The following is a 26,872-nucleotide window of genomic DNA, read 5'->3' as shown; positions in this document are numbered from 1 at the left end:
CACATCAATTTTTCATGATATACATAAAAAAATAAGTACTTCTTGAATGCCTCTCTCTTAAAATAAACATGGATGTACTCGTATTAATTCCAGAAATTTTGAAATCTTCTAAAGGAATACTTAACTTAAAATATTGCCAAACAAACACACTTATTTCAGTAAGTGATTATATAAATCAATATCTATTTACAATAACTTGTCTAGAAAATATTATGGTCACTTAGCTACCCAAGATTTTAGCAAATGTCACCTTTCCTAACTTTACCTTTGCTATATGTTCCAGCCACCGGCCTAATGCAATAAACACAAACAGCATAGGAGGTGTGTCAAAGAAAGTAACAGGGTTCACTTTGGCTCTTTCATACATTGCGACCAGAAGAATAACCAAAGAGTAGGCGAATGCAATGGTGGTGGCCAGCACAATCAGTACGTCCATATTTGCAGTTTTATGCTTCAGTGCTTTGTAGGCATGAATGTAGAAATACCAGCCTCCGAAAAACTGTAATGTAGAAACAATAATCATTGCTTTTTTAAAAAATACTGAAATTCACATATATAACTCAATAGCTAAGATATGATATCAATGTTAACTTCATTTGGCTTTTATCTAATCCATAAACAATAACGAGAGATTTTTAAGTTGAAACAATAGTTTGTATTTTAGCAGATATGTGTGCATAAAGATTCAAATTGTTGTACAAGCCCTTGGCAGCTGTCCTCCATAGTCCAATGGATATTCCATAATATAAACTCAGATGGTTCTTAGAATTTTCTTTTTGATCCTAGCAAAAATAAGAACTAGAAAATGAATTACACTCTTTTTACAAGGATTTTTCTATATAAAACTCATCTCCCCCTTTCCAAAATTGAACCTAAGTGGTATACCTAAGCTATTAGATCTGTTGGCTGGTTTTGTTGGTAAACATAACCCAAAAGCTTATTTTTCATTAGTATAGAGAAACACACTAAAATGTTTAAAAATCATTATTGCCTTTTACAAGGATCAGAAAAAGGAATGTAGTTATTAGATGGAAGTGCTCCACAGTAAAAGTTTATCTCAAAAGAAGAACTGAAAACATACAAAAAGTAATGAATTTAAGTGCTGAGGAAAAGCAATATAACTAATAATATAATAATTATTATAAGTATTGTATTTTAAATAATAAACTAATAACAGTAAAATATATTTAATATCATTAATATAAATAGAATTAATTTTAAAATATTAAATAAACAAAATGTATTTTTTTTTAATTAGAAGAGAAATTTTATTTAGAAAGTTACAGAGGTAGAAGTGAGCCAGCTGCAGTATTCTTATTGTTATAATAATTTAAAATATAAATTTACATACAATAGCAGAATGAATACCAAATTCATATCTGAATACAAATTAAACTCTCTTATTATCTGCTTTGTCACTAAACAGTATCTTTAGGAGTTATGCAGAATTTATTATTTACTTTAACCACTCAGTTTAAGATTATTTTTATAAAGCATCCAGAATAAAATGATAGGCTTCTGGCTAACATATGCTTTCCAACTAAAAATAGCCTTGCTTGCCACATTTTATTATTATTATTATTATTATTATTATTATTTTAATCCTCATTTCCAGAGGTTATTTTTTTCATTGATTTCTAAAGAGAGTAGAAGGGAGAGAAGCCAAAACTGGTTTGGCTCAATGGATAGAGCGTCGGCTTGGGGACTGAAGGGTCCCGGGTTCGATTCCGGTCAAGGACACGTACCTTGGTTGCAGGCATATCCCCAGTAGGGGGTGTGCAAGAGGCAGCTGATCGATTATTCTCTCTCATCGATGTTTCTAACTATCTTTCTCTCTTCCTCTCTGTAAAAAAATCAATAAAATATATTTTTTTAAAAAGGAAGGAAGAGAGATGATAGGGAAGGAGGAGAGGGAGAGAGAGAGAAATAAATTACATGACAGACACACATCAATTGGTTGCCTTTCACTTGCACCCTGACTGGGGCTGGGGATCGAACCTGCAACGGAGGTATGTGCCCTTGACTGGGAATCAAACCGCAACCCTTAGGTCCACAGGTTGACACTCTAACCACTGAGCTAACCAGCCAGGGATGCCTGCCACATTTTGGCTAGTCTTCATTATTAACAAATATACTTGCTAACATTTCACTTGCCTGTACAGGTACACACAATAAAAAAGATAGCAAATTCATAATGGACAATCCTGGCAGGATCTGGCGCTCCAGGAACATAGAAGAATGCATGTTGACCATTTCTTCTTGACTCATGTTCTGATTATGGTGAAGAGTTGCAAGGTGGTGGTCCATAACCATCATATATATCATTAGTCCCATTACAGGTATACAGAAAAAGAGGCTCACAAGGAAGGACCGTCTCCATCTTATGTAGAAAAGAAAAATCCTTTTAGTAAGTAGTTAGAGCTTAAAGATTCTAAGTAGTATAGGTAAATACGAGTTGAGACCAATCCACCAAGAGTAAGGATGATATTGTAAAAACTGACATGCTCAGAGGATATTAAATTTCTAACAAAGAGTCACAATCTGTTTTTCACTGACACTCCAAAAGTACTTACTGTCTTATTTCTCGTTTATGGTCTAGATGGCTTGCTGACCGATCCTTCTTGACCAAAGAAGCTTCAAAACCTAAGCTCTGAAGGAAATTCATGAGAAAACAAGTATTTCACTGAATGTATAAATAATAAATAAAGAAATCCTAAACCATGGTATTATCATTAAGAACAATTCAATTCAATTACTGAGTGCCAAGTTACTGTAGGGAAATATAAAGATGAAAATGTGATTCCTTTCTTAATTACCTTTGTTTATAAACTTTAGTCAAAGAAATAAGTACCTTCTCAATTCTTATTAGTGTATATCCTACTGTTCTCAAACTAATGGTTTCATTCAAGTGCAGCTTTAAAACAGTGGTCGACAAACCATGGCTCGCGAGCCACATGCAGCTCTTTGGCCCCTTGAGTGTGGCTCTTCCACAAAATACCACATGTGGGCGTGCACGTACAGTGCGACTGAAACTTCGTGGCCCATGCGCAAAAGTTGGTTTTGGGCCTGGGAGAGTCTATTTTGAAGAAGTGGCATTAGAACACTCAAGGGGCCAAAGAGCCACCTGTGGCTCGAGAGCAGTGGTTTGCCAACCACTGCTTTAAACAATAAAAAGAAAAAGAAAAAGAAAAAGCCCAGGTGTTCCTGTCCCCAGCGCTCCCTATTCTGCAATCCCTATGCCACGTGCTCTGCTGCTCAGATGGCGCTGGATGGACTGGGTACACACACGTTCTCTATGTGCCCGCTGGCCAGTGGGGAGCCCGTGAGCCGGGGCTCCCTGCAGGGCCAGGCGCTGCTCATTGAGAATGTGGCCTCGCTCTGAGGCATGAGGGTCCCCGACTACACCCAGATGAATGAGCCTGGTTGTGCTCAGCTTCCCCTGCAGCCAGTTCGGGCAGTAGGAGAACGCAAGAACGAAGAGATCCTGAATTCCCTCAAGTATGTTAGGCTTGGTGGCGGGTTCCAGCTCAATTTCAAGCTCTTAGAGAAGTGCTAGGTGAATGGCACAGGCGCACCCCCTCTTCCTCTGCCTGCGCAAGGCTCTGCCACACCCAGTAAAGATGCCACTGTGCTCATGACAGACCCCAAGTTCATTACCTGGTATCCCGTGTGCCGCAAGGACTTAGCCTGGAACTCCGAGAAGTTCCTGGTGGGCTTGGAAGGCCTGCCTGGGCGCAGGCACAGCCGCTGCTTCCCAACCATTGACATCGAGCCTGACATAGAAGCCCTGCTGGCCAAGGCTCCCAGCAGTGCCTAGGGTGGCCCCTATTCACCCACTCGGCTCTCTAGGGTGGTGGGGGGGGAGTAACCATGAAAATGTTGCCTCTAAATCTACATGGAGGAATGCCTGATGTCCAGCTAAATCCCCCCAGATGGGCTCTGGTCCTGTCCATACAAGTCTCTCCCTCCCACACCATGGTTTTTTCACAAAAAAACTGTCCAGTGTCAGCAGGGGGAGGGGAAAAGAAAAGAAAAGCCCAGTGTAATTAGGAGGAAAGAAATAATCAAGGTCAGAGTAGAAAGAGAGGCAAAAAAAAAAAAAAGATCAATGAAACCAAGAGCTGTTTCTTTAAAAGATAAACAAGATTGATGAAACTTTACCCATAGTTATCAAGAAACAAAGAGAGAGGACCCAAATAAATAAAAAATGAGTGCGGGGCATGCAGGAGGCAGCCAATCAATGATTCTCTCTCATCATTGATGTTTCTATCCCTCTCTCTTCCTCTCTGAAATCAATAAAAATATATTTTTAAAAAGATCTTATCTGAACTATTAATGTGCTTTAGATTATAACACCAATGCTATACTACACTGAAACTTTTAAAGCATGTCCACATGTAAGATATATTGAAAAACACAAGATGAGCCGGGACCGGTTTGGCTCAGTGGATAGAGCGTCGGCCTGCGGACTGAAAGGTCCCGGGTTCGATTCCGGTTAAGGGCATGTACCTTGGTTGCGGGCATATCCCCAGTGGGGGGTGTGCAAGAGGCAGCTGATTGATGATTTTCTCTCATCGATGTTTCTAACTCTCTATCCCTCTCTCTTCCTCTCTGAAAAATCAATAAAATAGATATATTAAAAAAAAAACACACAAGATGAATTTATCATAAAGAAAAGTGTTTGGTCCTTTAAATTTCTTACTTTAACTTAAAAATACAACTTTTGCTTTGACCTAACAAACAATAAAGCATCTAGCAGGATGCTTCATTTCCTTCATGATTAACATATATTTCACTCATAACAAATTGTATTTCACTTCCATTTTTTAAACATTTTTAAATCCTTGTGTTTCCACTTTAAGTCAGCTCCTGATTTATAGTGTCAGTATGCCTTTGCTTACCTCTTCCTGAAAAATACCATAAAAAGGCAGATTACAAAATTTACATTAAATTTTGATCCAGATGCTATCTAGAGTAACCAAATGTGTCAGATTTTTTTCATTGTCTCTATCTGATACAAACATAAGTAATTCAAAGGTGTGTTGATTAAATAGTCAAAAACACAGAAATTGACACTTACTTCAATTATATGGATAATATCTCTGGGACCAATAATTTCTGGATCATATTTAACATGTGCTTTGTTGGTTGCCAAGGCCACAGAGCAGTAGAATATTCCTCTGTGCTTTGTGAGGGTAGACTCTATTTTATGTACACAGGAGGCACACGTCATTCCTCTCACCTATTAAACACAAAAATGTTATTCAGAAATACAATTTTCCTCCATTAAACATGAGTTATTACTTTAAAATAACTTTTGTAACATGGGATTAACACACAAGATCTTCTGCACTATTAATATCCTTTAGATATGACCATTAGAACATTTTTAGAACACTTTTTATATCACATTGAACAAGGGTAAGGTCGAGCTGAACAAGTTACACAGAAGAGGGTCTCATTAAAAGTTTCTTCCTCTCACTACTCCTTGTACAGAATTTGACAAATCATTGTTTCTTATATTTAATGTCTTGCTTCCCTCTATATATTTCTTCATCCTGCTAAATTACATAGCCTTTAGTATTACTTTCAGTAAAGGTTAATGGATGACAAAGTATTCTACATTTATCTAAAATATTTTTGCCCTATGTGTTGAGTGAGTTTATATATAGTTCAGTTGCATATTAAATTCTAAAGTCATGAGGCAGGAATTTTGGGATGACAGTATAAGGAGCTCATCCAGTTTTACCATTGCTTTCCCCTAAAAAGCAATGGTAAAACTGGAGAAACATTTCAAAAAGCTATTAAAAGTGATGCTGGGGCCGGAACCGGTTTGGCTCAATGGATAGAGCGTCGGCTTGGGGTCTGAAAGGTCCCGGGTTCAATTCCGGTCAAGGGCATGTACCTTGGTTGCGGGCATATCCCCAGTAGGGGGTGTGCAAGAAGCAGCTGATCGATGACTCTCTCATCGATGTTTCTAACTCTCTATCTCTCTCCCTTCCTCTCTGTACAAAATCAACTATATATATATATATATATATATATATATATATATATATATATATAAAGTGTTGCTGGAAAGATTGGACAGATATATAGGGGAAAAAAGAAAGAAACTAGACCAACTTCTCATAAAATGTAGAATAAACTCAAAATGGATTAAAAATTTAAATGTAAGAGTCAAAACCATAAAATTCCTAGAAGAAAACATAGATAGTAAAATTTCTGATTTTCTCTTAGCAATATTTTTTCTGATACATTTTCTTAGGCAAGGGAAACAAAAAGTAAACAAATGGGACTATGTCACACTAAATAGATTTTGCACAGCAAAGAAAACCATCAATGAAATGAAAGGACAACCCACAGAATATTACATCTGATAAGGGGTAAATATCCAAAATTTATAAAGAACTCATGCAATTCTACACCAAAAAAATACAAAAAACAAACCAATAAAAAAATGAACTGAGGACCTGAATAGACATTTTTCCAAAGAGGACAGACATATAGATGACCAACAGGGATATGAAAAAATGCTCAATGTCACCAATTGTCAGAGAAATGCATATTAAAACCACAATGAGATATCACCTCACCCTTGTCAGAATGGCTATAATCAATAAATCCACAAATGACAAGTTTTGGCCAGGATGTGGGAAAAAAGGAACCCTGGTGCACTGTTGGTGGGGATGCAAAATGGTGTATTCACTATGAAAAAAAGTATAGCGTTTCCTCAAAAAATTAAAAATGAAACTTTCTGCCTGGCTGGTGTTGCTCAATGGTTGAACAGCAACCCAGGAACCAAGATATCAGGGGTTGGATTCCCAGTCAGGCGACATGTAGGTTCGATCCCCAGTGTGGGGTGTGCAGGAGGCAGCCAATCAATGATTCTCTCTCATCATTGATGTTTCTATCTCTCTCTCTCCCTCTCCCTTCTTCTCTCTGAAAAATCAATAAAAAACATTTTTTTTAAATGGAGCTTCCTTATGATCCAGCAATTCCACTTCTGGTATTTATCTGGAGAAACCCAAAACACTAATTTGAAAGACTATATACATCACTATGTTCATTGCAGTTATATACAATAGCTAAGATATTGAAGCAAGCAACGTACCCATCAATAAAAAAGTGGATAAAAAAGCTGTGGCACATTTACACAATGAAATATTACTCAGCCATAAAAAGTATATAATGTTACCTTTTGCAACAGCTTGGGTGAACCTAGAGAGTATTATACTCAGTGAAATAAGTCAGTCCGAGAAAAACAAATATCATATGATTTCACTTATATGCGGAATCTAAAGAACAAAATAAATGGTTGAGGGACTGGATGAAAGAGGTGAAAGGATTACGGAGTACAAATTGATTGTGACAAAATAGTCACAGGAATATAAAGTACAGCATAGAGAATATAGCCAATAATATTGTGATAACTATGTATGGTGCCAGGTGGGTATTAGAAATATCAAAGGGAACACTTTGTAAAGTATATGATTGTTTAACCACTATGCTGTACACATGAAAACAATACAAAATAATATTTAAAATAAATTGTAATTGAAAAATAAAAACAAAAAAAAGTATTGAAAGACTCTGGGAAGTAACCAAAAAGTATGTAATGAATTGAAAAGCATTTATTCAAGAATATCTACTATACGGATATCAGTAATGATGGAGTAAGGATCTCTGAAAATTTTCTCCTTCATAAAAGCAATGAAAAAACTGGGGGGGGGGGGAATTGTTAAAACCAACTTTTTTAGAAATTTGGAACTTAGACAAAAATTTTCAGCAACCCAGGAAGTATTTATTCAAGAAAATCAGATGAATCCCAATAAAACACTAACCTATGTGCATTATAATTTCCCCTCCCCTCCAGCTCTGTGGTAGTCATGAAGACCACCAGCTCACAATCATGATAAAAAAAAAACAAAAAACAAATAAAACCTGTAACAGAAGCCACCAGAGAGGGCAAAAAGGGTTGGAACTCATTCAAAATCTTTTTATCAGAAAGTTTTCATTATTGGAGCCATCTGATGGTTCTATGAACTATTCCACTTGCAAAGATGTCTGTATTTGCTCTGACTGGAGCTCAGAAAGTACAAAAAAGCTTTTTCCTCTGGAAGAATTTGACAAAAACAGATAGAGGTAATTATTTAATCTTATGGCTGCCTGAGCCAATGGATAACAGCTGGTGCAAACAACAGGCCAATCAAAGAGCCTAACAGGAAAAACAAGGAAGCAAGACATCCATAACAGTTCCAACATTCTCCTAGGAATCTAGAAGACAATGCACATGCATAGGGTTGTGCACATGTCCAGAGCTGTGCACAGAAAAAAACCCTAAAAGGACCCTAACCTCTCACCTCAGGCTTATCTTTAGGCTCTGTGGAGACAGAAAGTGAAAGCTAAGGCAAAACTGACATGCACATAGCTGAATGCTGAAGCCATGTCCCAATATTTACACAGAGTTCCTCAGCAAAGACTTACTGGTTTCAGGTCCTTAAGAAAATCTCTATCAAATCTTTAACTACTGAGCTAATAAAGCAGAGACTTCAGTGGCCACACACAACAAAGAATATAGACTTCATGGAATTAGTTCAGAAAAGTCACTAAACAAACAATAACTACGACAAATGACGACAAGAGAAAACCTTGAAGAGGTGAGAAGAATCTTATTTCCAAAGTTGCTATATTTTTAACAAAAATATCATGAGACCATGCAATGAAATGAGTATGGTCTACTCTATAAGCAGGAAAAAAAGCAATCAATAGAAAATGTCCCTGAAGAAGCCCAAACACTGGACTTATTAGACAAAGATGTTATACCAGCAATTTTTCAATTACAGTTGACATTCAATATTACTTTATATTAGTTTCAGGTGTTCAGCACAGTGTGTAGCCAATTATATAATTTACAAAGTGATCCTCCCCAATAATTCTAGTGTACAGCTGGCACCATACATAGTTATTAGAATACTAGAGGCTCATTGCATGAAATTCATGCATGGGTAGAGTCCCTAGGACTGGCCAGCAATCAGAACAGCCTTCCAGCTGCCAGATGGGGCCTTCCTTCGTTCCACACCGTCCCCTGGTGGTCAGCACATGTCATAGAGAGCAATGGAACTCCCAGTCTCCTGGTCAAACTCCTGAGGGGACACTTTGAATATTAGCCTTTCATTCATATATATATATATATATATATATATGAATATATATATATGGAGAGAGAGAGAGAGAGAGAGAGAGAGAGAGAGAGAGAGAGAGAGAGAGAGAGAGAGAGAGAGAGAGAGACTGGAGGCCCAATGCATGAAATTCGTGAAAGGGGCTCAGCCCCTGCCAACCAGTTTCAGCCGGAAGGACATCTGGTCTAATTAGCATATTATGATTTTATTATTAGAGATTATTGAGTATATTTCCTGTGCTGTAATTTACATCCTCAGGACAATTTTGTAACTACCAATTTGTGCTTCTTAATCCCTTCACCTTTCACCCAGTTCCATAACCACCTTCCTCTCTGGCAATCACCAGTCTGCTATTTGAGTCTATGAGTTTGTTTCAGTTTTGTTTGAGGTGATACTAGCACCACTCTAAGAATATACTAAAAAACCACTGAATTGTACACTCTAAAAGGGGTTTATACTTTGTGATTTATGTTTCAATAAAGCTATTAATTTTTAAAGCCTTTAAAAAGTAAAAATCTGCCCATTCTTTTTAATAGCTGTTTAGTATCCTACAGTATGTATGAGTCATAATTTATTTACCTATTCCCCAATAACTTACATTTAGTTTTTTCCTATCTTTTGATATTATAAGTAAAAATCTAATGAACATCTTTACACATCATTTCATACATACTAGTATGCAAATGTGTTTGATAACTTGCTACAAGCGAAGCTTCTGAGGCAAAAGCTATCCACAACTTTACTTTTGATAAATATTGTCAAATTCCTGCTAAGAGCTTAAAGCAACTGACACTGCAAGAGCAATATGAGAGATCACAAACACAGTGTTAACAAAAAATATTTTTAAGTTTTACTGATCTAATAGGTAAAAAATGGCATTTCAATGAAGTTTAGATTTGCTTTACTCTTATTAAAATGAAGTTGAATAGCTTTCCATATGTTTAAAGAGGCAATGTTTTGGTTTTTCTGTGAGCTGTCTGTTCATATTCTTTACCATATTTCTTTTGGGTTGTTGGCTCTTTTCTTATTGATTTATAACAGTTTCTCATATATTAAGAAAATTAACCATCTATGAGATGAATTACAATTATTTTACTTCTCTTTGGCTTTATGTTGCTTTTTCCCCAAGAAGAAAATGTTATGTACCTGATTTATCCATCTTTTCATTTGTGGATGTTATATGAGATTTTTTAAATAGGCCCTTCCTACTCTAATGTTATTTTTTAAATGACAGATTAGATGCTATCATTAGGGAAATCTGGGTAGAGGTTATATGGAAATTCTCTGTGCCATTTTTGTAACTTATTTGTGAGTCTAAAATTATTTCCATAATGTATTGATAGCCTTATGTATTATAAAAACAAATATAGTAAAATGTTAATTGTAGAATCTTGGTGGTGTGTATAAGGATGTCCACTGTATAACACTTTTGATTTTTCTGATGTTTGAAATTTTAATGCTAGCATATTAAAAAAAAAAAGGCTCCAAATATTTCTTCTAGAAATTTCATGGTTTCATTTTTTACATATAAACTTTTGTTTGAGCTGGAACCTATTTTGGCTCAGGGTTGAAATGTTCATTAATTGTTGAAGTTATACAAACAAAACTTGATTTGCTAGATTGGAGAAAATGACCATTTTAAACCAATATGCCCCACTGCTTCTTGGCCTTTGAGCTAAGATCAAGTATAAATCAATATGTTTTACTTCATTTATAAAACTTTAATGCATCTGAAACTTATTATTTTACATGCTATAGGTAAGAATCATACTACATTTTTAAAAGTTGATTTTCAGTTATCCATTTAAACCAAATTCTTCTTTTTTGGTTCTTAATAGAGATATGATGATTATCTTTTACATTCCATGCTTGAAGGCCACCATTAAGTTATATCTTATCCTTCCATTTTCCAGTTCCCTTAATTTTCCTTTTATGTCTTATTTTCCCAGCTTTAATCATGATTGGAACTCTTTTTCGAATCATTGTTAAATTTTCCTGGAAATTTTATTAATTACATAAATACTCTTACTTACAATAAGTTCCAAAACACCATCCCCTTCATCAGCATTTTCTATCACAGTGGCTCCAAATCCAAGCTCTCGAATGAACTCAGCTATCATCAGGGGTTGTATAACAGTAGGATTATATCTTACTTCTGCTTTGCCAGCCATCAAAGCCACAAGTACAGAATATATTCCTAGGAGCATTGATAAGAAAAACAATTCAGATAACACACCTTTAAAAAAGAGTAACATTGCAAGGTTGTGGGTCTGATCCCCAGTCAGGGCACATATAAGAATCAACCAATAAATGCATAAACAAGTGGAACAACAAATTGATGTTTCTCTCTCTCTCAAAATCAATAATATTTTTGAAAATTTTAAGAAGAGTAATGTTTGTTTTTCATTTAACTGTAAAAGGATTAATGGAAATCTGGAGAAATTTGTTACTTAACTTAAATATAATCTTAAAACCAAACCAAATAAAACTATTTGAAAAGAGGGCCTTATTATGGAAATTTTCAGTTTTATACACATACACAAAAGAGAGAAAAACATAATAAATGTGATGTATCAATCACCCAGCTTCAACAATTTTCAATAATACCAGGCTAATTTTTCTTCTATGTTCCTATCCAAGTAGTCTCTGCCCTCTACTCTGATTATTTTCAAGCAAATCTCAGACATCATATCATTTCACATGTCAATATTTAAATACACATTTCTTAAAGATAGAGACTGTTCTCTTTAAAAATAAGCATAATACCATATAACAGCTAAAATAATTCTTCAATATCATCAAATATCTAGGCAATATTCACATGTCCACAAGTGTCATATAACCGTTTATTAGTTAATTTAACACAGATTTTTGTTCGTTTGTTTGTTTGAATTAAGATCCAAATAAGGTTCATGAATTGCAATGAGTTGAGACCTAATCATATAAATATAAAGCATTTTTAGAAACTAATGAGATAGTCCTAGAGAAAGGAACTCATGATTTTAGATCACTGCAGTTGTAGCAAAGACTCTTAAGACTACCAACATACACATAATATCAAATAATAGTCATTTATTTAAATTCGCCAAGTTTTACTGTCTGGCACACACTAATCTAAAGTGCTCTTATTTCTAGAATGAAAAAGTGCCACACACTTGTTAACAGAACAAAGGAGTTATGGCAGTCACACTGTTCTTTGGTGAAAGCCTTTTGTTAACAAACATCACGCTTCTCTAGGCCAGCTATTGCTCTCATTGCCAGAAAGAAAAATTATTTCACATAGTAGAAAATGGCAGCTATGTCTAGGAATCTGTGGTACTTAGTGGCTAACTGATAAGGAATGGGACCACTAGTCAGTAGGTCAGCTCTGGAGTTTGATAAAAAGGAAACTCCCACTAATATTAACTTAATAATTTTTATTAAGAAAACAAAGCATCTAATAGAACCTAAGTTTTCTATATCAAGTGCTTCTCTGGACTTTGTGGGTACCAACGAATTCAGAAAAATGGTACATAGGAAAGTGTCACTAATAAGAGGATAGAGAAAGTAGGAAAAATTATTTTTTGCTCATTTGAATGTAATCTTTAGCCAAACCAAAATAGAAGGGAAATTCTGGTTTATTAAGTTTCAAAAATAAGTTTAATATTTATTATGGATACTTTTAAAATTATTACTTCAAACTATAATTAGAAGTTTCTATTCAATTTTAGAAATATAATGAGCCTAAACTATGGGAAGACCAGTGTTACTTGGTTTAAAAAGGAAAAAGTCAGCTGAAACCAGTTTGGCTCAGTGGTGGAGCGTCGGTCTGCAGACTGAAAGGTCCCAGGTTCGATCCCAGTCAAGGCATGTACATTGGTTGCGGGCACGTCCCCGGTAGGGGGTGTGCAAGAGGCAGCTGGTCGATGTTTCTCTCCCATCGACGTTTCTAGCTCTCTATCCCTCTCCCATCCTCTCTGTAAAAAATCAATAATTTTTTTTAAAGTTTTTTTAAAAAAAAAAAAAAAAGGAAAAAGTCAATGTAGTCACCCCAGCTAGGCAATGGTATTCCTAATTGGGTTAAAAGGTGATAACGGGGATAATAGAGAGTAATCAGCTTAATAATTTTTTTTAAAAAAAGATTTGTAATTGGCACATGCATTGCTTGTCTCATGAAACTTGCCCAAAATAGTTGATTATAAAATTAAACAGGAGTCCCAGAAATTTCTTTTTGCTTTCATTTGCTTGCAACCTCCTTCCTTTTTTTTTTTAATCAATCAAAGTGTAATATAAGCTTCAGCCTTGTCTGCACTTTTATTAGTTATAATGGAGGCTGAAATGAAAGATGCAGAAGTGACAGAATGCAGACAAGATAATATTGAAATGAAAATGGCTCTGTATACATTTTGTTATAATGTTTTGATCTTATATATAAGGTGATTCTACTTACATTATTACTATATATACTTTGAGTTATTTCCCCAATAGTGGGAATAAGCTTTTACTAATCTTACTTATTCATCCCTTGTGACTAACAGCATGTATCTTTAACTACGACATCTGGGATTAGGGGTGCCCATGACTTAAGTCTCATTAAACATAATCACATATCTCTATGGTTAAGAAATCTACTATGCCATACTATGAAGTCCAATAATATGAATGTAAATGTATAAGCTAAAATATCTGAGTGTGACTAAATAATGTTGTAGAATTTCTAAGACTTTGTAACCTAAAATTACACAATATTAACTTTTTAAAAATATATTGTATTGATTTTTTACAGAGAGGAAAGGAGAGGAAAAGAGGGCTAGAAATATCGATGAGAGAGAAACATGGATCAGCTGCCTTCTGAACACACCCTACCAGGAATGTACCTGCAACCAAGGTACATGCCCTTGACCAGAATTGAACCTGGGACCTTTCAGTCTTCAGACCGAAGCTCTATCCACTGAGCCAAACCAGTTAGGGCCACAATATTAACTTTTAAACATTTTTACTGCAAGCAAAGTTCAACCATCAGACTGTTATAAGAGAACAATGTAAAAAGTGGACAAAAGAGATTTACAGTTGTGAGTATATGAAACACAGTTTATTATCCCGGTGCACAAAATTTGTGCATGGGGGGAAGGGGGAAGGGTGTCCCTCAGCCCTGGCCTGCACCCTCTCCAATCTGGGACCCCTCAATGTATAACTGGCAGTGGGACATCCCTCTCAAAATCCAGAACTGCTGGCTCCTAGCTGCTTGCCTGCCTGTCTGATTGCCCCTAACTGCTTCTGCCTGCCAGCTTGATCGTCCCTAACTGCTCCCCTGCTGGCTTGATTGCCCCTAACCACCTCTGCCTCAGCCCCGCACCCGGGACCCTGGATTCCCTCCTCCAGCAGACCACAGGCACCCGGGATCCGGGCTTCCCTCCCTCTGGTCAGCCCTAGGCGCCTGGGCCAGCTGCAGCCACAGGGGATGATGGGCAGGCGGCTTTGCCTGGGCTGGCATCCGGGACCACAGGGTGGGCAGCTTCTCCGTCCCCGGGCCACAGTCAGCCGAAGGTGCTGATGCCCAGGACTGCACAGTGGGCAGCTTCTCCGACTACAAGGCTGTACCCAGCCTCAGGCACTGGCACCTGGTTTTCCTCTCTCCCACAGGACATGGGACAGGCAGATATGAGGCTCCTGCAGCTGGCTGCGGCCTAGGATCATGGGGCAGGCAGCTTCTTGGTCTCCCTGGCTGTAGCCAGCCTCAGGCAATGGCGCCCAACTTCTCCGACTCCTACAGGCCCAGAGCTGCTAGGGGGCAGGGCCGCTGCCATCTTTGTCAAGTTAATTTGCATACTCACTCATGATTAGCTGAAGTACGGTTATTATAGTATTATTTATATTATTTGTCTTCTTATTGTTATTATTTCATATCCTTACTTATGATTTATATTTTAGTAACAATGGCTAGTAATTTAACCTACTTTTTCCCACCCATGTAATTCTAAACAAACTTGGTTTTAGTCTTATGCTTGGTCTAGGTATAGTAACACTCTATGAACCTTAGTTGTCAGTTTTACATATAACTTTATCAGGAAATTTGTATGTTTTTTGAAATAGATTGCAACCAACGTCCATAAAGAGTAATAATCTTGCCCTAGCCAATTTGGCTCAGTGGATAAAACGTTGGCCTATAGACTGAAGGGTTCTGGGTTTGATTCTGGTCAGGGGCACGTGCCCAGGATGCCAGCTCGATCCCCAGTGCAGAGGCAGCCAATCAATGATTCTCTCTCATCATTGTTTCTATCTCTCTCCCCCTCTTCCTTCCTCTCTGAAACAAATAACAATATATATTTTAAAAACAATAGTAATTTAATGTATTTCCTTTTTATATTTTTCCTACAAGTTTCATTGATATTAAAATGTGATCATAAAGCAAACGAGATAGGAACCATATATAAGGGAACAAAACTCTAACAACAACTGGCTGTCAGAAAGTCAAGGTTGTCCTGAACATTACTGATAGTCTTTAGGAGGTCTTGGCAAGAATTATAAACATAGTAACAAAATACATACAAAGACAAAAAAGTCAGAATTCTCAAACTAGAACATAAAACAATAAGCTTTAAGAGTGTCTCACCTTCTTCTCGTCTTAAATTCCGTTCAATGTTTGCCACACAGGAAGCACAAGTCATACCGGTGACTTGTATATAACACTTAGATGACGTCTTTGTCTCCTCCTTGTTGTGAATTGGTGTCATAAGTTTAGTATAATATTCATTAGCTGCAGTCGAATGTGGCATTTCTGATGAGGGCTGAGCTATTACTACCAATGGCTCATTTGTACCTGGCAGACAGGGAAAGATTCTTTTCATTTGAGGTATTCTCCAGCTGCATCCTAGTCATTCATCACAATCCACCGCCAGACACTGTCAAACCATTCCTTTGAAAGCAGCTTGGACCTATGTTATCTTTATACTTTCTAGGAAGTGACTTCTAATTTCAATGCTGACCATCCAGTTTTAAGGAAAGTCTAAACTGAGTAAATAAAACTTTGGTTATATCAAGTTATTTTAGCCATTATTTCCACCCCAAACCCTAAGTAGAGAGCAGTTTGTTAATGGAAAGCTCTTATTTTTATAGCCGATTTTTATCACCATGCTAACAATTTGCATATGTATTACAGCAATTCGTGGTATAGTAAATGGAACCAAAAGCAATTTACAAAACAGCACTGCAGTATAATGTTATTTACATTTTTGAGTGTATTTATATATAAAAACATGCATCAGAAAGCCTTGGAGGCTACATACCAAACTATAAACAGTGGCTACTTCTGTTAGAACAGGAACAGAATGACAGACAAACAAATTTACTCTATACTTTTGTATTGTTTGAATTTTTAACACTAATATATTGTATTCTTAAAACTAAAATGTCTTTGTGGACAATGGAAGAAGAGACAAGGAATAAGTTAGCAATAATCTTAATTTTGCACAAAGGAGCACTTAAGAATCTCGTTGTAGAATGCTTATGGTATTTGGAACAGTGAGAAGTGCCTAGCATCCTAGAAGCTCCCTGAAGTCTCAAAAAAGCTGCTATTTCCGTTTTTAGTTTATTCAGTGCAGTATTAATCACCTCCCAGAAGGAATAAAATACACTCTCTAGCATATCCATGCACCTGTAAAAAAAAAAAAAAAAAAAAAAAAAAAAAAAAAAAATCTAAAGATTTTCTACTTTCCTGCAGAAATAAGGAAGAAAAGAAGTGGAAATTTCCAATAACCTATCTAACTTGTTCTTTCTTCCCTTTGAGCAAAAATCTGGTTCAGGTCTATATGGAGAGCTGACAGAGGAAGCCCTACATAGTAGAATTGGTTCCTAGGATGCTGAAGAAGGGCATCTTTAAAGAAACTGTAACAAAAGCCTAACCATTTCTCTGATGAATATAATGACAATCAGTATAATGATGGCTCTAAAATTTTAATGCGCATACAGTCACCTGGGGAATCTTGTTAAAATGTATATTTGATTCAGTACATGTAGGGTAGGAGCCTGAGATTCTGTTTTTCTACCAGTCTGGGTAAAGCAATGGACATTTTAAATAGCAAATGCCTAGATTCCTCCAATTCTGAAATTACTCAGACTATGAGAGCATCATTCAGAACATAGCGGGCAAAATTTACCAAAGAGTACCGTAATGTTAAAGAACTCACAAAGGAGGCTCATTTGCCCAAAGGAAATAGCTTTGGCTTTGAAAAAAAAAATTAATCTCACCAGAATCTTACTTTAATTCTCTCATAATTACTACCAAGACTTAATTTTTTGAACTTGGACAATGAAAAATGTTTATACTACAAATTAGTTTATGTCTTATTCCAGAAGAAGTTAGTTTTTTCAGGCATGAGAGGTAATCTTCAATTTCCACACTATAAGTACAGTATTAAATTAAAATGTTATAAAAAATAAAATAAGTCATAGAGGCAGTCCCTTTTAGTTACACTGGCATGACCTCTCAACACAATGTATAAGTTAAAAAGCCACAATGAATTAAGTGGGTATAGTTTCTTTAAATTAGCTTTTCTATTGGCTGTCATAACACTACTAATTCCTAAATGAATTCAAAAGAAAGGTTAACTTTCCTGCACTTGAGGCACCAATCAGAAAAGATTCTAAAAAATTCAAGAAAGAGTTTCTATTTTTAAAAAAATATATTTTATTGATTTTTTACAGAAAGGAAGGGAGAGGGATAGTTAGAAACATCGATGAGAGAGAAACATAGATCAGCTGCCTCCTGCACACCCCCTACTGCGGATGTGCCCACAACCAAGGTACATGCCCTTGACCGGAATCGAACCTGGGACCTTTCATTCTGTAGGCCGACGCTCTATTCACTGAGCCAAACCAGTTTTGGCAAAGAAAGGGTTTCTAATCCAATCCTCAAAACTGGTAGGTTCAGTGTCTAAACTAACGTAAAGAATAAATACATAATCAGAAAATGGTTTAAAAACAATTATTCAAAAAAAGTTATATATAATATGTGTGTTTTTATTTATGTGTATGTATAGATGTCTATCTGTTGATAGATAAAGAGAATGATAAAACAATTGTGGTAAAATATTAACAACTGGGGAATGTGAGTACAATTTGTACACAGAAATTCTTTGTACTATTCTTGCAGCTTTTCTGTAAGTTTGAAATTAAAGATTAAAAAGGTTACAAAAAGGAAAGGAATTTAATCAAGCATTTTGTTTGCTTTAACTGGTTAGTGAAGACAACGTCATATATTATGTCTGCTTAAGAAAACGATGAGATTGATGGTCATAAAAAGCACCCCCATTTTTTCTCATTATCTTCTTTAATATTTACGGCTTATGCAGGACTAGTAGGACATGAAAATGAAATGTGCTGATCTCTGTTTGGGTCAGGTCACAGTGGTATACAATGGATCAGTACTGACACTGACATTCAAAAAATGGGTAGCAACAATTCTGGTGGCATTTTAAACACTGATTGATCTCTAGCAAAACACAGAATACAATCATTTGATGTCAAACTTTTATCCCAATAATATGGGTCACTGTAGCCACTATTCTACCTATTCTTTTATGGTTTTTTTCACCCACCTATTCACCATGTCCATCAATGTGTTTATGAGCCCTAACGGATGCATGGCATATAACAGGCTCCTGGCAATTATTTGCTGAATAATCAAATCCTAGTACCCTTAACAATAGTAGGTTGAAGTAAAAACCATTTTTAAAAGTTACTGAACAGCCCTGGCCGGTGTTGGTCAGTGGTGACAGTGTTGGCCTGCGCACAGAATGGTCATGGGTTCGATTCCCAGTCAAGGGCATGTACCTGGATTGCAGGTTCAATCCCCGGTCCCAGTTGGGACATGCGTGGGAGGCAACCAATCAATGTGTGTCTCTCTCACATCAATATTTCTCTCTCTCCTCTCTCTCTCTTCCCTCTCCGCTACCCCTCCCACTCTCTCTAAAAATCAATGGAAACATCCTCGGGTACGGATTTAAAAACAAGTTACTGAACATGTTGCATTCATGGTTCTGAGGACTAAGTAAATGACAGACATGGTGCCAGTATTAACAAGTACTCTTGAATTCCACTTACTGGTCTGATCAGAATGTCTCCTATTGCTCAAGTACATCTTTGAATTCATCTAAGGTAATTAGAAAGTTCAACTTTTGCTGCACCCATATTTCTTTTCTTTTAATTTCTTTATTAAGTTATTACATACATGTCCTCATTCCAATATTAGCCCCCCCATGCACCCATATTTCTTATATAAAACCTCATACATGCTAGCTATTTTAAATCATATTATTTAATGTTATTGCATTAAATGAACAATGTTAATATACTGTAAATTAAATTCAGAGGTTTTATTCAAAGAGGTCAATGCAGCAAATTATTCAGACAAGTGCTTCTCAAACTTCAATGTGTATATTAATTACTGGAGGAGCTTATTAAAATTCAAATATAGACTCTGTTACAAAAATATAGACCCAAGTGAAAAGAACAAATTCCATTTTGAGGTCCAGTCTGAAAGTTTGTGCAGTCATTGCTTATGATATGATAGATTCCAGATTTGATCATAAAAAGTATTTGTTTCATACCATATGTAATATAATTTGGGTTTCTATATATATAAGAGCCATAGGAATATCACAGTGTAAGTAACTTGTTTGACTGATATTGATGTAAATTAAACTTATTTATGTAGTGGTCATCATTGACAACATAATACATCATGTATGCTAAAATATTTTACTTTAACAGAAACTCTGAGGAATAATTCAACATGAATTAGTGAAATGTGAATCAATATAATTTCAAATATTGTCATTTTGAACATTTAAAAGTTGTGATGATAGATACAATTAAATTTTGCTGAACTAATTTTAGTCATTTTTATGGCTACTTGATAGAATTTCACATCTAATATTTCCAATTTAATTTTTTCTTCTTGATTATTTAATAATTTCCTTTTACAATTATAGATTTTTATAATTTATTCAGACTTTTAATATTGGAGACTCTTTAACATTTTAGTATTCTGTATAAATTTTCTAATAGGGAATTACTTATCCCTATTAGAAAATCTTGGTCTGAAATTTTCTTTATGAAAATGAGAATTCTAGGTAGGAATATAAAATTGTACAGCTACTTTAAAAAAGATTTTGGCAGTTCCTAAAAATGTTAAATATGTTCACCATAAGACCCAGAAATTCCACTCCTACATATGTACCTAGGATAAATAAAAACATATTCATGCAAAAAATTGTATACAAATTGGCCATAGCAGCATTACTTATAATTAGAGGCCCCATGCACGAAATTCGTGCAAGGGGCTCAGCCTTCACAGCCCCGGCTTCATCTGGAAGGTAGTCCAGACGGTCATTCTGCTGTTGGCTCTAATTAGCACATTACCTCTTTATTATATAGGATAGCCAAGGAGTGGAAACAACCTAACTTTATATCAGTTGATAAATGGAGAAACAAAATGAGGTATATACATACAAAAGAATACTATATAGCAATAAAAATAATGTACTGATACATGTTATGAACATGCATACCTTGAAAACATTATGTTAAGTGAAAGCAGACACAAAAGGACAAATGTTCTATGATTACACTTACTAGTACATGGTACTCAGAGTTGTGAAATTCATAACAACAAATATAGAACAATAGATACAGGGGCTGGGGTAGGGAAAATGGGAAGTCAGTGCTAATGAGTATGAGGTTTCTTTTGCAGGTGATAAAATGTTCTAAAATTAGATAGTGGTAATGACTACAAAACCATGTGAATATAGTAAAAACCACTGGATTGTGAAATTTTAAAAATTTTTAATCCTCACCTGAGCACATTTTTTCCATTGAACCTTAGAGAGTGAAAGAAAAGGGAAGAGATGGACAAAGAGAAACATCCATATGAGAGACACACATCGATTGGTTGCCTCCCACATGCGGCCTGACTAGGGCCAGGGGTCATTCCTGCAACCAAGGTACATGCTCTAGACCGGGAATCGAACCCATGACCCTTCAGTGTGCCAGCCGATGCTATGACCGCTGAACAACATCAGACTGTGTACTTTAAAAGGGTGAATTTTAAGGTATGTGAACTCTATCCTGACTTTAAAAAGTGAGAATTCTTTAATTTCTAACTTTTGCCATGAATATAAGAATGTTTAGTATATCTCTGGGTCCTCTTCCACTAAAAATTATCTACCATAATAATTTAAACTGGGTTTAATATAATTTTTATGCTTCTCAGTTTTAGTGAGTTTGAAAAAAATATTTATTTGATATCCTTCATTTTGATCAGAAGAGCAAAGGTTACTGATGGCATTGTCTGGTAATTCGTTATACAACTTTTCCATTATTATATACAGCAAGACATTTCATTAGGGCATTTCCAGTTTAATTTAAGGCTATGTGCAATTCCAATTTAAAACAACAGCTTTACATTGGCAACTTCCATTGTATATACATTTATTATTTCAGTTCAAGGTAACAACTGTCAGAAAATAGGAAGACTTTGGGCCAGGTCTGGAGTAAGTTGAATGCCTAAATTTAAACTCATGATTTAAATGTTATGATTTAATTCTATGTTTTTTCTTTTTAAAACAATATTTGCTTTTCATATTATATATACACTAGAGGCCCAGTGCACAAAATTTGTGCACTGGTGGGGGGGGAGGGTGTCCCTCAGCCCCGCCTGCACCCTCTCCAATCTGGGACCCCGTGGGATTGACCTAAATGGGCAGTCGGACATCCCTCTCACAATCCAGGACTGCTGGCTCCCAACTGCTCACCTGCCTGCCTTCCTGATTGCCCCTAACCGCTTCTGCCTGCCAACCTAACAGCCCTCCCCTGCAAGTCTGGTTGTCCCTAACTGTCCTCCCCTGCAGGCCTGGGTCTCCCCAAATGTCCTCCCCTGCAGGCCTTGATCTCCCCAAATGTCCTTCCCTGAAGGCCTGGTCCCCCCAAACTGCCCTCCCCTGTAGGCCTGGTCACCCCCAACTGCCCTCCCTGCTGGCCCAGTCACCCCTGTCATCCCCTGCTGGCTTGGTCACCCCTAAGTGCCCTCCCCAGCAGGCCTGGTCCCTCCAAACTGCTCACCCCTACTGGCTTAGGCTTGCCCAAGTGCCCTCTTCTGCTGGCCCGGTCACCCCTAACTGTCCTCCCTGCTGGCCTGATTGCCCACAACTACCCTTCCCTTCAGGCCTGGGTCCCCTCCAACTGCCTTCCCTTGCTGGCCTGGTGCCCCCACAACGGCCCTCCCCTGTGGGCCTGTTCCCCCCAACTCCTCACCCCTGCAGGCCGGGACCCCCCCAACTGCCTTCCCCTGCAGGCCTGGTTCCCCCAGCTGCCCGCAACTGCCCTCCCCTGCAAGCCATCTTGGGTCCACATGGGGTCAGCCATCTTTGACCACATGGGGGTTGCCATTTTGTGTCTTGGAGTGATGGTCAATTTGCATATTACCCTTTTATTAGAAAGGATATATACATACATACATTCTAATCATAAAAAATCTTAAAATGCATAGGAAAGTACAAGGGAAACAAACATCACCATTATCCTACCATTCATTAATAAACATTGTCAAAATTTTAGTTCATTTCCTGCCAGGAATTTTATTAATTCATATACATAAATAACAATATATGATATAAAAATCTTTAAACATATGTTTGATACTGATATGCATCTCTTTAGCTTTTCTTTTTTTCATTTAACAAAATATGTGACACTCTCCACTAGAATTAAGTACATTTAATACCAGAATTTTTATGGTTTCATATTTAGTTAAGGTTTCTAGTTTTTAAATAATTATGTAAACAACTTTATGCATCTTTTTTTATTTAATAAATCTTTATTGTTCAGATTATTACAATTGTTTCTCCTTTTTCCCCCCATAGCTCTCCTCCACATGGTTCCCACCCCACCCTCTGCCCTTACCTCCCGCCATCGTCCTCATCCACAGGTGTACTATTTTTGTCCAGTCTCTTCCCACACCCCCACACCCTTTCCCCCTGAGAATTGTCAGTCCACTCCCTTTCTATGTCCCTGATTCTGTTACTTTGACCAGTCCATTCTGTTCTTCAGACTTTTTATTGCTTGATTTTTAGGTTCCTTGTTGATAGATATGTATTTGTTATTCATCATTTTTATCTTTTCTCCTTCTCCTTCTCCTCCTCCTCCTCCTCCTCCTCCTCCTTCTTTCTCTTCTTCTTCAAGAATACCTTTCAGCCGAAGCCGGTTTGGCTCAGTGGTAGAGCGTCGGTCTGCGGACTGAAAGGTCCCAGGTTCGATTCCGGTCAAGGGCATGTACATTGGTTGCGGGCACATCCCCAGTAGGGGATGTGCAAGAGGCAGCTGGTCGATGTTTCTCTCTCATCGACGTTTCTAGCTCTCTCTCTCTCCCTTCCTCTCTGTAAAAAATCAATAAAAATATATTAAAAAAAAAAAAAAAAAAGAATACCTTTCAGCATTTCATATACTACTGGTTTGGTGGTGATAAACTCCTTTAGCTTTTTCTTATATGTGAAGGTCTTTATCTGACCTTCAATTCTGAATGATAGATAGCTTTGCTGAGTAGAGTAATCTTGGTTGTAGGTTCTTGCTATTCATCACTTTGAATATTTCTTGCCACTCCCTTCTGGTCTGCATAAGTTTCTATTGAAAAATCAGCTGATAATCGTATGGGTACTCCCTTGTAGGTAACTGTTTTTCTCTTGCTACTTTTAATATTCTTTGTCTTTTGCTCTTGGCATTTTAATTATGATGCGTCTTGGTGTGGTCCTCTTTGGATTCCTTCTGTTTGGGGTTCTGTGTGCTTCCTGGGCTTGTAAGTCTATTTCTTTCACCAGGTGGGGGAAGTTTTCAGTCATTATTTCTTTAAATAGCTTTTCAGTATCTTGTTCTCTCTCTTCTTCTGGCACCCCCATAATTCTGATGTTGGTATGCTTGAAGTTGTCCCAGAGGCTTCTTACACTATCTTCAAGTTTTTGGATTCTTTTTCCTTTTTGCTTTTTTGATTGTTTTTTTGCTTCTTTGTATTTCAAATCTTTGACTTAATTCTTGTGTTCCTCTAGTCTGCTGTTGGGTCTCTGTATAATATTTTTTATTTCAGTCAGTGTATGTTTAATTTTTAGTTGGTCCTTTTTCATATCCTAGGGTCTCACTAAATTTATCAGCCTTTTCTAGGAAATTCTTGAAAAACCTTATAACCATGGTTTTGAACTCCATATCCAGTCATTTGTTTTCCTCCATTTCTTTCGTTTGTGATCTATTTTTTTGTCTCTGCATTTTTGGTGCTTCCCTAAGTTGGTAGGGTAGCTTTGTGTGCTAGGTATCCTATAGGGCTCAGTGGCTCAGCCTCCCCAGTTACCTAAGGTGGACACTCTTGGTGCACCTCTTTGTGGACTGTGTGTCCAGCCTTGTTGTAGTTAAGCCTTGATTGTTTGTATCACTGGGAGGAAATGACCTCCAGGCCAGTTGGCTGTGAGGATCAGCTGTGTCTATGCCAGGAGAACTTCTGTGCTGGAGACAGCCCTATAAGACAAAACTTGCAAAATTTCAAAAGCCTCTGTGCTCAGTTTGGATGGGGTGGTGTCTCAGGGCTGAGCAGACAATCTTGGCTCCTGTCAGCCCTGCCTATGAGGCCCCTGGGTCTCAGTGTCCCTCGGTAATTGCTGCAAGCACCTCTGAGAGAAAGCCGCCCTCAAGTTTCATCCACTGCCAGACAGTCCAATTTCTCCCCCAATGAATCTGGATTCCCAGATTCTCACCCAGAACTGGTGTTCAGCGTAGTCAGGAGCTTCTGGTTCCTTCCAGGTAGTGAAAGTCAGCAGCACACTCAGCAGTCAGTTCTCTCTGCATGCACCTGCACGCACGCCTCCAGACCTCTGCCTTACGTGGCTCCCCTGAGTTTCTGCCTGACAGTCCATATTCCCTCCGTAAGAGCCTGGGTTCCCAGGGTGTTGCCCGGAACTGGGGTTTAGTGCAGTTGGGAGTTCTTGATTCCCTCCCGCTAGGGAAAGCCAGCGGCAACCTCAGCAGTCAGTCCTCTCTGTGCACATTCACATGCGCACCTCCAGATCCCTGCCCTCCACGGCTCCCCCGAGTCTTCGTGTGCCTTTCTCTCTGACAGTCCAGACTCCCCCCATATGAGCCTAGGTCCACAGGGTCTTGCCTGGAACTGGGGTTCATGCAGTCGGAACTGCGATTCAGTGCAGTAGGGAGCTTCCTTCTCCTTCCCACCAGAGAAAGCCAGCCAAGCACAAAGCCGCCCTTTCTCTCTGCGCGCTTATCTCCATACTTCAGCCCTTTGCAGCTCCTCTGATTCTCTGTGAGCTTTTCTCTTTCCTTTTAGTTGTAGAATTTCCACTCAGCCAGCTTTCCTATGGTTCTGGGTGTCCATTCTGTCTTTTTGTTGTAGTTTTAAAATTGTTGTGCAAGGCAGCAGTTTAGGTGCTAACCTATGCCACCATCTTAGTTTCTCTCCCCTTATGCATCCTTGTATATACATCCATACATCCGTACCTCCATAGGACTTATTTCTAAAAAGTGGAATTACAATGCCTATTACCAGGTCAATACCCATTTCTCATTGATAAAAGACAAAAGAACCAGCAAAATGGAGATAAAAGAACATTGTGAAAATCAAAGGAAAAAGTGATAAAGATACTAAGATAGCTGCAAAGTAGGTGGAAGATAAACTCACTTGCTCCTGGCCCCAAACCAGATTTACAACTAAATTACAGAGCAATCAATGTGAATAACCAAATGAAAGCTAGCTGAACTGAAATACTAAAATCAAGGATTTATAGAAGCCACATAGAAATTACCGTGTTTCCCCGAAAATAAGACATCCTCCGAAAATAAGACCTAGCGCATGGAAAGATAAGACACCCCCTGAAAATAAGACCTAGCGCAACTTTGGGAGAAAAAATTAATATAAGACACTGTCTTATTTTCGGGGAAACAGGGTAGTAAGAAGGGCAGAAATGCAGAACTGGCTGGCCCTCACACCCACATGTAGGGATGAAGAGCCAGAGGGATATCTCAGCTGCAAAACTCCCTACACATAGAAGTGATGGGTCTCAACCCAGTGCAGGGATCCCCATCCCAGAGTGACAAGGAAGGGAAGAGGAACCCACATAGCACCTGCTGGGTCAAATCAGTGGAGATTCAATCTGCCTGGGAGAGAAGATAGTCTGCTAGAGACCCAGAAACCAACTTCCCAAGTCGAGCGCTCCTATTGTTACAGCACCAAACTGAGGAGAACACTGCCTAGTCCTCAAGCTACTGGCCATACCACTCTGCCAGGCTCAGGTCCTACAGAGTGGTCTACTGACTGCACTGAGCTGAGACCTTTGGAGTGCTCTTTTTCTTTTTCTGGAGAAGCTTTTGGTGCAAACTCGGACAATGATTAAACTGTGTCACTTTGGAAAGAGGATCATTCTTCCACACCTCGAGTGCATACCTGTTCCCTCACCCAACGCTGTAGGCCTTACTGAGTTCAGTCATGCTGAGGGGACTGCAGAACACTGGGACTTTTGGAGTGTCTCTTAGGCAGGCTTTTGTCTGGGAGTTATATGGGAGGGGGCTAAGTTATGTGACTGCAAGTTGAATCACTCCTATCTCCACTGCAAGTTCAGCCCACACTATCCCAGGAAAGGAGAGAAGTGTCACTATTGCCTTATTGA

At 37.7% G+C, this 26,872-nt stretch overlaps 1 protein-coding gene and 1 pseudogene across 2 annotated transcripts in view; one reads left to right on the top strand and one right to left on the bottom strand.

The window, feature by feature from the left end:
• The window catches only part of ATP7A (ATPase copper transporting alpha), a 127,380-nt gene that overhangs the window by 33,774 nt on the left and 66,734 nt on the right, over positions 1–26,872 (bottom strand). The window contains exons 5-10 of the mRNA XM_084869424.1: positions 15,775–15,981; positions 11,216–11,379; positions 5,081–5,242; positions 2,574–2,650; positions 2,155–2,380; positions 266–499 (exon numbers count right to left, since the gene is read on the bottom strand). Of these exons, the coding sequence (XP_084725550.1) occupies positions 266–499; positions 2,155–2,380; positions 2,574–2,650; positions 5,081–5,242; positions 11,216–11,379; positions 15,775–15,981 (1,070 nt within the window). The remainder of the gene's footprint in view (positions 1–265; positions 500–2,154; positions 2,381–2,573; positions 2,651–5,080; positions 5,243–11,215; positions 11,380–15,774; positions 15,982–26,872) is intronic.
• Positions 3,081–4,261, top strand: LOC311614682 (glutathione peroxidase 1-like; annotated as a pseudogene). Its single transcript has one exon. The product of its transcript is annotated as a glutathione peroxidase 1-like (transcript).

Source organism: Pipistrellus hanaki (assembly GCF_964339955.1).
Source record: "Pipistrellus hanaki genome assembly, chromosome: X".
NCBI lineage: Eukaryota > Metazoa > Chordata > Mammalia > Chiroptera > Vespertilionidae > Pipistrellus > Pipistrellus hanaki.
Note: the sequence above shows the minus strand (reverse complement) of the source record. Positions and strands in the feature narration are given on the sequence as shown.